Source organism: Hoplias malabaricus, chromosome 1 (genome assembly GCF_029633855.1).
Source record: "Hoplias malabaricus isolate fHopMal1 chromosome 1, fHopMal1.hap1, whole genome shotgun sequence".
NCBI lineage: Eukaryota > Metazoa > Chordata > Actinopteri > Characiformes > Erythrinidae > Hoplias > Hoplias malabaricus.
Genome location: NC_089800.1, coordinates 75,566,996 through 75,581,774, shown reverse-complemented (window position 1 = coordinate 75,581,774; position 14,779 = coordinate 75,566,996). Strand labels below are relative to the sequence as shown.

Here is a 14,779-nt window from a genome sequence, read left to right as displayed (position 1 = left end):
TATGCAACAAATAGACTCCAGTCTGTAATTGCAGAACTACATAGTGCTCTTGTATAGTCAGTGGAGCTGAGAGAATGAACAGTGAGTGTAGAAACAGGGGGGTGTCATAAGGTTATGACTGATGTATATATCATTGTATATATACAATATATTATAGTTGAATGCTAATTTCATATTTGTTCTCAGAAACTGTAGATTACCTATAGCTATAATAAATACATTTTTAGGTCAGCTTAATTGACCAGATTCAAATAAAAGACATCAGTAATGATGGCTACTCCATTATGAAAGATCAACAAAGAGTGCAGTGCAGTGCTGTTTAGTTTTAAGAGAATGCATTCCATCATTAATTTGAGGCCAGGCGTCTGTCATCTGCTTGTCAAACACCACTCAATGTTGTAATGACTCTGGGATGAACTGGGACCAGGACAAATGAGGGGATGTCTCAACCATATTGTTCTTCCAAACTTAAAAATGACATGAAATGGTCCTACCTTCCTTTTACAGTCTGTTCTAGGACATGGTCCAAATGTTCACGAAGGGAAGTCTTTTCGAGCATGAGAGCTGAACCGTGTTTATGATTGTCATTTGGCCCACAAGAGCTTTCATACTCGTCCAATAAACAGTTGCCCTTCCCTCATCTCCTTCAAAGGGAACAGGTCTTCCTCCCCAGATGCAATCACTCATGCAACCGAAACAACATCGGCCCTCATCATAACATTTACCCACGACTGGAACTGCACGTTTCAACAGCTCTCATTCCCCTTCCTCCAGCCCTCCCTACCTTCCCTTCCCTTAAACTCTGATTTTCATGCAAGTGGATCATCAAGAAATTGATGAGGCTCTTTGCTATCTGGGGGCCTTGTGACCACACCAAGCTTGGGGTTTCAGCAGAAGGCAAGGTGGAGCTGCTTTTATGTTCTTTTTGGAATGCCTCTTGGAGTCTTTCTTGATTACTCTGGCCTTTACTTACAAGGAGGATAGATTGTGGAGTGAGAGCTTTGCCAAGCTCAGGCTCTCGTTGGTTTCAACAGTCACGTTTGGTACGACTTTGTCTTCAGCGCCGGGATGTGGGATCCCAGTTGCTTCAGGAAAAGTGTTTCCAGATCTGGCTTTGGGCAGTATTCGAGTTCTAATCGAGGCCTTTTGTGTATATTCATTTGAGTGCTTCTTGCGGGTTTGCTTCTAATGGCATCATCTGTAAATACAAACAAAACGACAACTGCTTTGTCTGACTGGGCCTGTGTCCTCTGCATTTACTTTGATTTCTTCGTGTTGTCTCTTCAAGTTAGCGTCAAGAGAGCATGGATTTCTTCTACCATCTGTTAGATCATGAATCATTGTCTTGTCTAATGGATCGTGTCCAACACCAATTCAGATGTGTTGCAGCCTTTGCACATATAAAACTGGGAAATAACTCTTGGCCCTATGAAGACAGTTTAAGCAAAGTTCACCATATTTAACACATTTCTGAAGTGCACTTTATCATCAGCGATGTCAGTGTGATGTGATATGAAGTGAAGTTTAAGAGTCTCCATATAATATCTGGCCGTTTTTTCCTTATTGTAAAAGTCTAAAGATGAAGTTGTCAACATTCATGCTGCCGGGACCTCTAGGGAAAGACTGGTACTGTTTGCTATTTGATGTGGCCAAGAACCATTCTATAACTGTAAGAAAAGTAAAATAGAGAAAAATAAAAATGGTATGAGTGGTCTGATCCACTCATGCTACATTTATTTTTCTCATTTTTACTTTTCTGGTGGAGGTTTTTAAACACTGTGTCCACTCACTGTCGACTTTGTTTGACACACCTACTTCGTTGGTTCACCTTGTCGATGTAAATTCAGAGACAGCAGTTCATCTGTTGCACAGTGTGTGTTGGTCGTCCTCTAGTCCTTCATCAGTGGATACAGGACATCATCCACAGGATGCTGTTGGCTGGATATTTTTGGTTTGTGGATGATTCTCAGTGTAGCAGTGACTCTGAGGGCTTTAAAATCTCTCAAGTAGTTTGATTCACTCTTACAAGCACAACACACACTAGCACACCACCACCACTTCATTGTCACTGCAGCACTGAGGATGATCCATCACCCAAATAATACCTGCTCTGTGGTGGTCTTATGGGAGTCCTGACCATTGAAGAGAAGGGTGAAATGGGGATACGTATGCAGAGAAACCTTAGAAATACAATGTGCTTTTGTATAGTCAGCGTAGCTGGTAAAATGATGACTGTAGATACAAGCTAGGATTTTCTTATCCAGTGATCGTTCAGTGTATATTTAATAAATATATTATGAAAAATTACCCACACTATGAAACGTGCACACCCAGTTGGGTTTTTTTGTGTGCTGCTTACTTAGACCGCACAGATTTAAGAGTTTGCCCTGCCCCATCCTAAGTCTCTCTACTCACAATGTTGGACCCAAGTGTAACAAACAAAACAAGGGTGGAGAAATAAGTATACTGGATTAAAAACTGCAAAAATCTGATTGGAGAAGAAAAACAACCAAGTGAAAATGGCTAAAAACAGAGCTTCTGCTCTTCATTCCTCGCTCCTGACCTTTTGGGCTATTTAGACAGGGTGAATCTAGTGCTGTGGTGTTTGATCCATGTATTATGGACTACAAATATTTCATCAAGACCCCAGAGAATTGTGATAACTTGTGGAAAATAATATGTCCCTTTTAATGAATGATCTTATTGCTTTGTGCAGTTCTGGAATGAGTGATATATTCACCTCCTCATGGCTCCTGGCAAGAAGCTGCTGTTCATTATTAGATCAAGTTCCTAATGCTTGAGTTTCCTTGGTGAGTCAGAATGCAGAAATAAACACTACTAAGTGTTTGTTAACCACATCGATGAGATAACAGTTTGTTTACACATCTCAAGAGTAAATTGGACATTGCTATTTCTCCATAAGACAGTGTGAGTACATGCCTAATACCTGGTACCTTTATGACAAAGTACAAACTTTGCATTGTTCATGACTAAGATTTGACATGGCATTTGATGGTATTTACACTGTATGACCAAACCTGACCATCCAACATTTGTTATGATTTTAAGGGTACTAAATATCCTTATTGCATCTTGCCATGATAATTTTGAGTTCAGGTACTGATGTTACGGATGAGTATATTCCAACTGATCTCAGAGGTAATGGATGGTGATCCTTCACCCCTGCTCCACAGCCTAATATTGAGGTTTAAATACCTGTAGCACACAATTGAGATTGAACATAGTAATCTTTGTCTCATGAATATCGTCTGTCCATTAAGGATATACCCTAAATCCATAACTTCACTACGTACACCTCCTTGTTTGTAAATCATTGTCCATTTATCAGCTTCACATACCAGATAGTTGCACTTTGTAGTTCTATAATTACAGATTGTAGTCCACTTGTTGCTCTGCATATTTTGATAGTCCCCTTTAACTCAGGAAACCCAGAGTATAACCACAGAGCAGGTACGATTTGGGAGGTGTGTTGGTGTGTTAGTGTGTGTTGTGTTGTACAAGTGGATCAGTGTTGAATGTAAATCAGATTTGTGGTCTACGTATAAACCACTTCTTGAAAGCTTTCCAAACATCCAGACTTTCTACTGGTACTCCTCTTAAAATGGAGTGCTTCGCTGTAAAGAACCCTGCAGTGATAAGAAACAGTGCTGTATCTTGTTTGCACCCCTAAATCCAAATGTATAAATTTGAGCTTTGGAAATGTGTTGAAACGTAAGACATGCCAAAAGGAGCTGAAGATAAGCTTGGCTTACTGACTATTTCTCTCAGGGTGAGCCCAAGCACATCAATCAGAATGAGACAAGCAGGGAGTCCATGGCTTTTGCCCTGCCTGTCGTTCATATTGTGTATTTGCTTTTCTTAAAATATCTTTGGAGGAATTTGCCACGCATCTTTGGGATCATTCCATACATCAATGTTACACATTATTCTTCCCAATGTTTTTAAGTTCTGCCAGTGCATTCTTTTATTTATTTTGCCCTTAAGCTTAGCACGGCTGCCATCTTACCTGTTTGTGTACTACTCCCGCTTGAGATCACAGTAACGTTCCTTTTAAATGTACAGTATTTCACAGATTGTTCTTTAGGAAATAGGTAAACATATTTACACTATTTACACTGATCAGGCCTAACATTACAATTACTTTTTTTCCCCATATTATCTGCTCCACTGTTCTCATAGGTGCACTTTCTACCTAATCTGCTATTTTATGACCTACATTGTGCTTTGCATAGTGTAGAGGGAGACATTTGAGTTTGACCTGGATTCTCGGCATAGTAGTAAAAGCAAGTCGGTTGTCTTTTTTTGCCTTCTCTTCCTAATCATGTACAGTCAATGAGCTGTTTGCTGAGCAAAATGGGATGCAAAATGTATTAATATTTAGACTAGGTTTAAAGGTAATATCTACAATTATGGGGAACTGCAGTCTTATCTGGTGTGTTTATGTTCAGAAGCTCCACGTCTTTAAATGTGGAACTGTAGGTTTGCGGAGAAAAATAACCATTGTTTGTATGCGGCTGAAGTTTAACTTGTCTGTTACAACAGAAACTCATTTGTAACTCAAGTTGTTTAATTTTGTAGCGGTCTGTGTTTACTTTCATGCAGTTAGCAATCTCCTGAATTTAACGACATTTCCACCTTTAGTAGTCTGGAACAGCAAAAGTCAGTTAATATTACCCATCTATGGAGCAGGAATAGAAGAATATACTCATTTCTGCCCCTGCTTTTCAATGTTGGAGTTCTCTCCATTGTCTAAAAACCTCCAGGTGTCTATTTTAACTGCTGTGAGCAAAGAGAGAGAAAGCCTAGCATACAATTTTTTTAGCCATTTACTGACACCAGGGTTTTGTAAAAACATTATACTAATTTCATGCAGACAAACCGACCTGAGAGCTAGCAAATGGTAAGGAAAGATCATCAGAATTTTATAGAAACTTTTTTTTTATTACAACTGTGTATATTACCTTTAAGATGATTCACGTGCTTAAGGTATCTTTTTTTTTCTTTTTTTTTTTCAGTATTTTCATCAGAAAATGTCTTGGATTATGTAGATCACTGGTTAAGAGGAAAGCTGTGGACATTCTGTTTTAAGTTAAATTTATTTTGAAATTAATTATATAATCTCAGTTCACTGTAATAAACCTCAGCAACACAATAAGTCACATCATTAACTTTGATATTCCCTGAGCATTATGTATGTTTTAACCCCTCATTGTTAAGGTCTTTCTCAGAGCTTTCCGTACACTCTGCTCCTCATTGACATTATCAGACTTTTCACAGGAGCAGAACATGCTAATCCCCGCCTCACAGGCTTTAGCTTGTGGCTTTATTGCTTTACAAAAGTGGAGGAAGTTGGTTTTCTTCCACAAACACACAGACAGCAAGCACAATATTAGGAAGTTGTGTTTTGAGCCACATGGTGAAGTTCACCACTTTAAAATCACTGTTAGGCCCCTAGCTGTCCCCCATAGTCATTGTATTCTTTTTCTCTTTACATAAAGCCTCCTTTTCTCTCATTGTGGGTTCTGAGTTGGTGCAGTTCTCAGGCATGTGGCCGCCTGGAACTGGTGTTTGTTTGAGTTAGTGAGGAGACTGGGGCACACATTTCTCTTGTACATATCGCTCTCTTTTAATGATCTCTAAATAAGTGTTTGGCTGCCATTAATCAAGTTAGCCACATCCTGCTGACAGCAAAGAATGAGAGGAACCAAGAACAGAATTAAGAAAGCAGGTTTGCAGGCTGGAGTGGGGCTGTTGGAGAGGAAAGTCTCTCTTATTCTCTGTGTTTTATTTTTCTGAGGGGCTTTAAAAGTATTTTTTTTATCAAAAGTACCTTTTTTGGCTCTGAATCTTTAGGATTTCCTAAACATGTGAATTTTCAAACTTGTCATTGCAGTAATGATGATTGGCGTTCATAAATAAAAATGTTAAGCCCTATTTGAATGGAATAACTTTTATGGGAGGAGCTGAGATAATGCCATTTTACCATAGGATGCCAGTCATTTTTACGGTGGACTTACACTGGATAATAAATCTTGGTGTAAATTATAGACGGGAGTGGCTACTTGATTGACTGGTGATTTTAGACTGTCACTACTGTTCTGAGAACATTCAACCCGCAGCGACCTTGTGTTCTAGAACTTCATAAACAGTAATGGGTGTATTATTATTATATTATATTATATTGTATTATTATTAGGTGTATGAATAACTTTTAAAGCATTTTTTTGTGTCACGTATCATTGTAATTCAAAATTCTAACTTTTTTATAAACAATTACAATAACAATTTTTTGTTTAATAAAATGACAAAAAAGCAGGAGAATGTTTAAATTTTTAATTAAATAGATGTTACTCAAAATACGCTCTACAACTTATTTGTACAATTACTATAACCATTTAATGGTAGTAAATAAATAAGTTGGGTACAATGTAGACTGCTATTTTGCACAAACACAAAACGTACATATATCTGCTGGACGTTTCACTCCTCTGTGTGATCCTTTAGGAGGTCTTGTGGATTTGAATGTGGCGCGTCATTCAATGCCTGAGGTTAGCCACGTACTTGAACGACTCATCAGATTTGTACCATACATTACATCACTGAAGCTTCCTGCAGCGTTCTTGAGAAAACCATGGCAAAACTCCTTTCCCACAGGATATGACAAAATAGTCACCCACACGTCAATGCGCACAGGATTAAAGTAACCTGGGGTACTTTTTTATGGTTGTTTTACAGTAGGTGAAATGCTCCAGAATTTTTCCTGAAATGGTCAATTTAGACAAGAATCACTGAGGTATATAATTGACCCCATTCCACAGGTAAAATTAATCCTGTTCAAATACAGCTTTAATAGTACAATCCTAGAGAAGTGGACAAAGTAAAATCCCAAATTCAAACTAGTTTGAAGATACCTAGTGCCATTGCAGTATGTGTTTAGTTCACACCAAAAAAATTAAAAACTGATGTATTAAATGTGGCAGGAGTATTTTTAAATATGAGTTATTAAAATAATATGATTAACTGTGTTGTTTTTCTTACTCTGTTAGCTCATGAAAATTCACTATGACAGCCTCACAAGAATGTGTTGGATCCATTTAGAGGTATGTTTCTGCGGTGGCCCCGAGTTCACCTCTAAAAACCAGCAGCAGTTGCCGTGATGTTGAGTGACAGGATTCAAATACATGAGCAAGAGAGCACTTCTCGAAGAGGGGCCCTATCCTCAACTCCATGATTATTTATGAGGAGAAAAATAGCTCTCTTCACTCCAGAGCACTTTAGCCTTTTCTCACTTTCAGCAGATGAGAGAAACGATGAAATATGTTGAGGGCTGAGGTTGTTCTGGTAGTCATCTTGTGGAGTCATTGCCCTTGCTTTCTGTTGCTCTTCGTTTGTCAGCTGCGGTACACACACCTATCCGCATATTCAAGGCTGTGAGGAGGGCTGCGGTTTGATGGGTTCCAGTCTAACCTCTGTGTGAGCTGTGAGGTTTGAGTTGCTGTCTGGAGATAAGAGTGTGTGTGTGTGTGTGAGAGAGAGAGAGAGAGAGAGAGAGAGTGAGGGGGATGGAGAGAATAGGCCTCAGCCTCTGCTTTGTCATTAATCTGAACAAGCTGTGACTCAAACAGAGACGGGAGTCTGAATGAAGTGTTTCAGTCTTGAAGCATGCCTTGCATGATGTAAGCATTATGAAGCAGGCCTCAGGCGCCAAGCATCTACTTCCATATGAAACACACACACACAACCAATAGATTCAGCGCTCAGCCTCAGGCCAAGCACACTGCACTAGGGCTGAGTATTTCTCATGATATCACACTAATGACGGTGCATGTGTCATGATTTAATATAAACAATGTGGCTAAACACATGAAAACAGCAACTTGTCCAACATTTTTTCTGAAGTGTGAATAGGGAGGTTTTTCCTCTAGATAGGAACATTGCTGTGAGGATTTGATAATTTAGCCACGAAAATATTAATAAAGCACTGCTGTAGAAGTATGATAAATGTATGGTAAATGAACATCCAGAATGCATTCTGTGTTAAATATGGTCATCTGGATATTATGTGTAAAAAAAAATGTTTACGTTTCTATGTAACATATAATTCTAATTCAAAACTCAAAAGGTTCTCCGGCTCTTTTTTTGGTAACTGTTACGATATATAAAAAATGACAAAAATAAATAAATAAAATAATTAAGTATTAAATATCTCTAACATCGAAATTCCCATCTTTAAATCGTCTAAACAAAAACTCACACGTACGTTTGGATACAATATTATCCCCCAGAACAGCGCAAAACATTGCACATGCTTTTAATCTTTATTTATTTATTTTAAAGGAAATTACATTTGTCATTTTAATACGATGCAGCATTAGCTGGAGAATGTCTGAATTTTAAACGACAAGTTTTGACTTATTTTTTACAGTGTATAAAAACTCAATATTGAATACAATGTCTACAAATTCTTTTGTGGTAACAAACCCATTAGTATAACACAGTTAGTTCCGACCCTGTGATGTGATTGGCTGAAAGACATTACAGGAGTGCCAATATTACACGATAAATGGTACTCCTCAGGTATCAATCTGCAAAATACATGTAACCTGGCAACAATGACAACGCTTACAAGACAGCAACAGAGAATCGGTTCATTTTCCGTTTGCGTGCCTTAAAGTAAGCTAAAGTAAAGAGTTGTGGCGCAGTGGACCGTTATCTGCTTTCTGATTTGTAAACAACAGAAAATAGGAAATTAATGAAAAAGTAAATAGCTACGTCTGTTTGGTTTCTGTGATTGTGTTTAACTCGAGTCAAGGCACGTCTTTATTCTCCGTTTGTTCTCGTTCACCAGCTCAACAGCATGACTCTAGAGCAATACTCCAAAATACTCATTTTTAACCTGGCATTGTTTAGTGTATGATATATATATATGTAACAACGATCTGGAGCATTTTTTTATTGGACAGAGAGAATATGTCCATTATAGCTGAGTTTGAGAACTGAGAAATGACCCAGCTCTACTGCAGACACCTGTGGAGATGCTGCATGTTGGTGACACATTCAGAGTTAGTAAGAAGCAGACCGCAGTCTCTCCACTAATGCAGCGTACAGCCGACCATCTGGCAGGGGAAACCCTGAGGGTGAGGAGTGACATCATCGCTGCTCATAACTCAGCCCTACACTGGTGTGGACGGACGAGCTCCGCCGTGCCACCCAGCCTGTTTTCCTCTGTGTGTTGTGGCCGCTGGGGCTTGTGTTCTTGCGGTTTCTCGACTTGTCCCCGGCTGACCGTGTTTGTCCGGTTCTGGCGTTGGTGTCTGTTCTGACGTGAGTGTTTCAAAACAGAGTCAACACGCTGTCTGCACGCAGGGAGATGCACCTCACAGCCTGTGATGACATCACCAGACTCCCACATGTAGAGTCAAATTCAAAAGTTTGTTCTATAGGTCAGTCTCTGTGGGTCACTTTTACATCAGCTTGTAGGACGAGCCGGTTAAGATTAGCAGGTAATATTTTGTTGTGTATGTGAAGTTTACTAACAAACAGTACAAACAGCAACCCACAAACTGTAAAATAAGACCACCAGTTAGTTTTTTGTGACTCACTGTCCACTCATTAGACACATATAGGCGCAAAGTCAGAGATAGTAGCTCATCTTCTAATCGTCTAGCTCATCATCAGTGGTCATAGGACACTGTTAGCTGGGTGTTTTTACTTGATGGACTTTTCTCAGTACAGCAGTGACTTGAGGGTTTCAAAAGCTACAGCAGCACCGCTGTGTCACTCGTACCAGCACAACACACACACACTAACACACCACTACCATGTCACTGTCACTGCAGTGTTGAGAATGATCCACCACCGTATCAAACCTGCTCTGTGGTGGTCCAAGCTGGCTAACAAACTATGCAGAGCACACAGATACACACACACACACACACACACACACATATATATACACACACACAAAGTGAAAAGAAGCCACAGACACTTGTTGACAAACGTTTGCGCAAGCCATATTTTTGTTTCATTTTCTCCCAATATTAGAATTCAGCAAATGAACAGTAATTGCGCAAGAAGTGTGTTTTCTATTGAGGATGTGTCTTTACAGTTTGAAAATAAACATCATTTGACCTCAGGCACACAAACATTTGGATATGACTGTAAACTTACTCACACACACACACACACCTGCTCTGTGTGTGAATCTTTTACTAACACTGGGGAAGATGAAGGACTCTGCTCCAGCATTGTCTCTGTCCACTAGAGGGCACAGTGGAGCTGTGATGGAAGTGAAGACAAACTTTGTAGGGGAAGAAAAGGTTGGCAGTGTGTGCTTTTGTTGGGTTTAATTGAAGATGCAACAGTTGTTTATTTACTTAATTGAGCTTGCGTGATGTTTGGTGGTTAGGCTGTGGACAAGAGGCTTGAGCTCACACGAGAGGAATGCTAATGGAAGCTCTCTCCTTCCTGCCCCGCACCAAGAGCATTCTTCTCCCCCTTACTCTTTCTCGCTCTCTCTCTCACTCTATCTCTCTGCCCCCTCCATTTTTTCCTGTCTTTCCCTCTTCATTTTTTTCCCTCCATTTGCACATCTCTCGGGTGAATGCAGGAGACCCCAATCATCTCTTCCAGATGGTTTACCTTTGAGAAACAATTTGTATCTTTCGTTCATTCTCTCCTCTGCTTTTCCAACTATTCACACACACACACACACAAACGCACACACCAAAATAAACCCCCCATTGCATTCCAGCTAACTTTCTTGTTAAGTGAATGCATCTTTGGCGCTCCACAGCTGCCTCATGTATTCCTTTTTTTTTTTTTTTATTTATTTATTTTTTTAGTCTTAATCTTTTGACTAAAATGAGCCTAAAATTTATACATTAATTATTGTTAGCTTTAATTGACGAAAACAAAAAAATATTTTAGTCAGGTTTTAGATCATTGAACAATAAATAAATAAAGCCATGATTTTATTAACTTTCATAATACCTTGAAAATGTATATATTATAGAAAACATTAACATCTAAAATGATTGAAGGAATATGGCCAGTTTTTTTTTTCCAAATATATTTTGCTTGGATTTAACATTAAGATGTTAATTCAAAGGGCACTGCATACTGAAGGAGTTAAATACAAGAGTCTACAGATCAACTCTATGAATCATTGGCCAACAGTTGATGCGGGTGACTCGAAAAATCAATTCTTCTTCACAATCCTGCCCAGACACTCTTGTTGCCTTGACAACAGCAAACAGACAAACCCTGTGTCTGAAACTGCTCTCTATTAACTATTCCCTATATTGTTCACTATATAGTGCACTATTATAGGGAACTGAATTCAGGAGGATAGTGAATGATTTTGAACACTACCTCATGTGGGTTTTCACCAAACAATGGTGTGGATTATGGGTAATCTGACATCTGCTAGTGTACATTTGTTGTACACTACTTTTTGCAGTGCATTGTGGGATTGTGTGAGTGCACTGAATATTGTCCACTATGTTTTCGGACACTGCTACAAAATGGTGGAATCCTAAAATAGTACACTATATTGTGAATAGGGCAGAGTTTCAGACACATGGTTCGTCTGTTTGCTGTTGTCAAGGCAACGAGAGCGTCTGGGCAGGATTGTGAAGAAGAATTGTTCTTGCGATTTTCAAATCGGAAATGATGATGAAAAGTGCAAAATATTTTGTCAAAGTTCTCGTCTTCAGAATTATATTATATTATTTTATATGTTAGTTCTCGTCTAATTTTCCTTGTCAAACATGGGTCGTCAACGAATATCATAGTTTTTGTAAATTAAATTAATAATGCCTCTGAACAAAGATACATATGTCCTGTATTTTATTGACATGTATTCAGTTACCGTACTACATTGTTTACCCTCCCATGCTTAATATTATTAATTATAATTATTGGCAGCCCTTTGAGTAGGCTCAGACAGGCCAGCAATACATAATCCAGTACTTTGTGCACTCAATACACACACAATAATATATCAAATTTAACATTTAAATCTGTGCTGAATTTGAGAAGAAAGGGTGACGTCACAATATTTAAAAGGAGCTGTGTCAACCTGTACATGATTAAAGAAACTGATCCTTAAATTCATTTGTGGCAGTGATTCATTTAGGAAAATGAGATATTCAGGTATTGCCCCATATATGGGCCCTTTTTAAGGGGTTTATTGGTTAGAAAAATTGACTTCACAATGTTGTTGGGGAAGGTGCAAAGCAGAAATGGAAACATGAGACTTCAAACGGGATGAATTGGAGTAATTTAAGACAATTTATCATGTTCTGATATAGTGTTTTAGTGCATGGACAGGACAAGCTATAGACAGCTTCACAGACAAACTTTTTTTAAATAATGATACGATGATATAATAAGTCATGCATTCTTCACTTGGTTGAGAGAGTCGGAGGAACAAATCAAACATTTTTGCAGCCTAACCTTTATCGATATCATCTTTTTAGTGAATTTACCAAATATGATACATGCTATTTATACACCCTTACATCAGTTATAAACCTCATTTTATCCCATAAAAACAAACACACCATTCTATTTTAATTCACTGCCTTTTGTGCCTCATTTAAAATTGGTTGCAAGCACTAGTTACATGGAAAAAAATATTCTTAATACATTAGAGCCTTATAACAGAAGGCTGCATCTAGAGATACACTTTGTTGACCAAACGGCCTGAAATAAAGCACAGGACTTTTAGTTTAAATCTGAAATATCTTGCTCTAGAAAGGACATCCACCCGTTTACCTGGAATCATTGGACACAAGGCAGGAGCACACCCTGACACCCTCACACAAAGAAAACATGTCCACAAAGATTTTACCGGTTTTGCGGTTCCTTATAACCCACTCTCTCTTTCTATCTGTGTGTGTTTGTGCAGAACCCTCTGGGCAGCGAGCGGGATTATGAAAGCCTGGTATTGATGCGTATGAGGCAGGCTGCGGAGCGACAGAAACTGATCGAACAAATGCAGAAAGAGGACGAGGAGGAGGAGGAGGCCTGACCGAATCGCTGACCAGCTTCACTTCCCCAAGAACCATCTTTAAATACCGCTTTTAAGTTCCTGTTTTTACTCTTACAGTAATTTAAGTCCTTGTAAATCAATAAAATATTTTCTTTGGTAAAAGCTGGTGAGCTGGGGTCACGTAACTCGAAGTGTTCCGAGGGTGTGTCTGAGCAGAAAAGGAGATTTACATTAAAGAAGCATGCAGCCCTGGCCTGCAAATGGCTTCAATCAGTCGGCAGGCGGCCCGAAACCGCCAACCATGTCTCTTGGGGTAATTTTTTGGACACGGAGTTCATTCTTGTCCAGTACTGAAGTCAATTAGCGCCGCTCTGTAGACAATATCATGAGCCGGTTCTGCAGGGTGAAGTAAACATGGGGCTTTCATGGGAACAGCATTAGTGGAGATGATGAAAGGTGAGGGGAGGCTGCAGGCCCTCTGTAATAACTGTGGCGGTTATGATGATTGCTCTTCATACTTTGTGTATTGGAGGCTGTGGCCCAAATTGCACACACACAGTTGCAAGGCCAAAGTCCATGATGAAAGGCTTAGTTTTGGGTGCTGGCCTTGTTGTCTTACACCTTCCAGCAATGGAGAATTATTTTTCTGGGCAGCTTTTGACTCCCTAAAATATTACAGATTTTTTAAATTTTGTTTATTTATTTATAGCCTTATTGTGACTTTTATATAAAATAGATGTAAAGAGATAAACAGTGTCTTTGACGAAACCCAGATATTCTCAGTTTACTTTTATTTTCCGCCCTGGTCCACAAGTTGACACACATCCGAGGGTCTTAATTTAATGTTTGTGAAATGCTTTGGTCAAAATACCACAAGGATCTAACACCACAGCACCATTCTCCACCATGAAAACTTCCCTATTCAGAACAGCCATTTTAAGCCCCTGTTTCTTTAAAAGCCAATGAGCCACACAAAGCCCGCCCCCAAGTGAACAACAGTGTTAATCGAGGCACAAAGAAGCTCTTGATTTCAGTGTTTTGCTAGGATCTTTTATTTCTCCACTCAACCTACATGAACGACTGAATATACTCAGAAGAGGGGTCAGTAAAATTCGAAAGTCTCTGCACTTAACATTAGAAGTGGAGCAAAATCAGAACATCTAATTTTTTTCCTGTTTTCCTGAGTTTCCTGAGTTAGGCAGCCACCAAACTGGTTGGTAGGTGCTCAATATACATCAACAACGTGCACAAGCATTGAAAATGTTATCTTTTCATAGCATGTCCCCTTTATAGTCATCTGCCAGAAGTCAGTCCTATTTCACCTCCCAGAACACCTGAGTCAGGTAATCAACTGCTGTAAAAAGTCACCAGAACACAACAAAAAGATGAGGGTTTCCTTGAAAAAAGCCTGGTGTTGATTAAAAGCTTACATGACCTCACCATATATTTGTCTACAAGCAGAGGATAGAATGAGGTCACAAAAAGAGAAACCTATTGTTATTGCTTTGAATAAACTGAGGAAAACCATTTGCCAAACAAAAGAAGAACCATGGTTTGATGTGAAATTCTCCATTTTAGACAAAAGTGAGAGTCTGGAGATAGGAACCAAACATCTTTTCAACATCATTGTTCAACATTACTTTGACAAAGTTCTTCACTGGTGGTTTTGGGTAATAAATACAACAGGCATGAGTGTCGTATAAATAATCACCCTTAGTTTTTATCACTACCACTGTAAGGAAGTGCAAGCTCATATTATAC

At 39.0% G+C, this 14,779-nt stretch overlaps 1 protein-coding gene across 2 annotated transcripts in view; it reads left to right on the top strand.

Moving 5' to 3' along the window:
* The window catches only part of dnajc17 (DnaJ (Hsp40) homolog, subfamily C, member 17), a 70,318-nt gene extending 57,175 nt beyond the window's left edge, over positions 1–13,143 (top strand). The window contains exon 11 of one of the 2 annotated variants that reach the window (XM_066683667.1): positions 12,935–13,143. In XM_066683667.1, coding sequence (XP_066539764.1) covers positions 12,935–13,057 — 123 coding nt within the window. In that variant the 3' untranslated portion in view covers positions 13,058–13,143. The remainder of the gene's footprint in view (positions 1–12,934) is intronic. The other variant, XM_066683676.1, reaches the window with a different exon arrangement.
* The last annotated feature ends 1,636 nt before the right edge of the window (positions 13,144–14,779 follow it).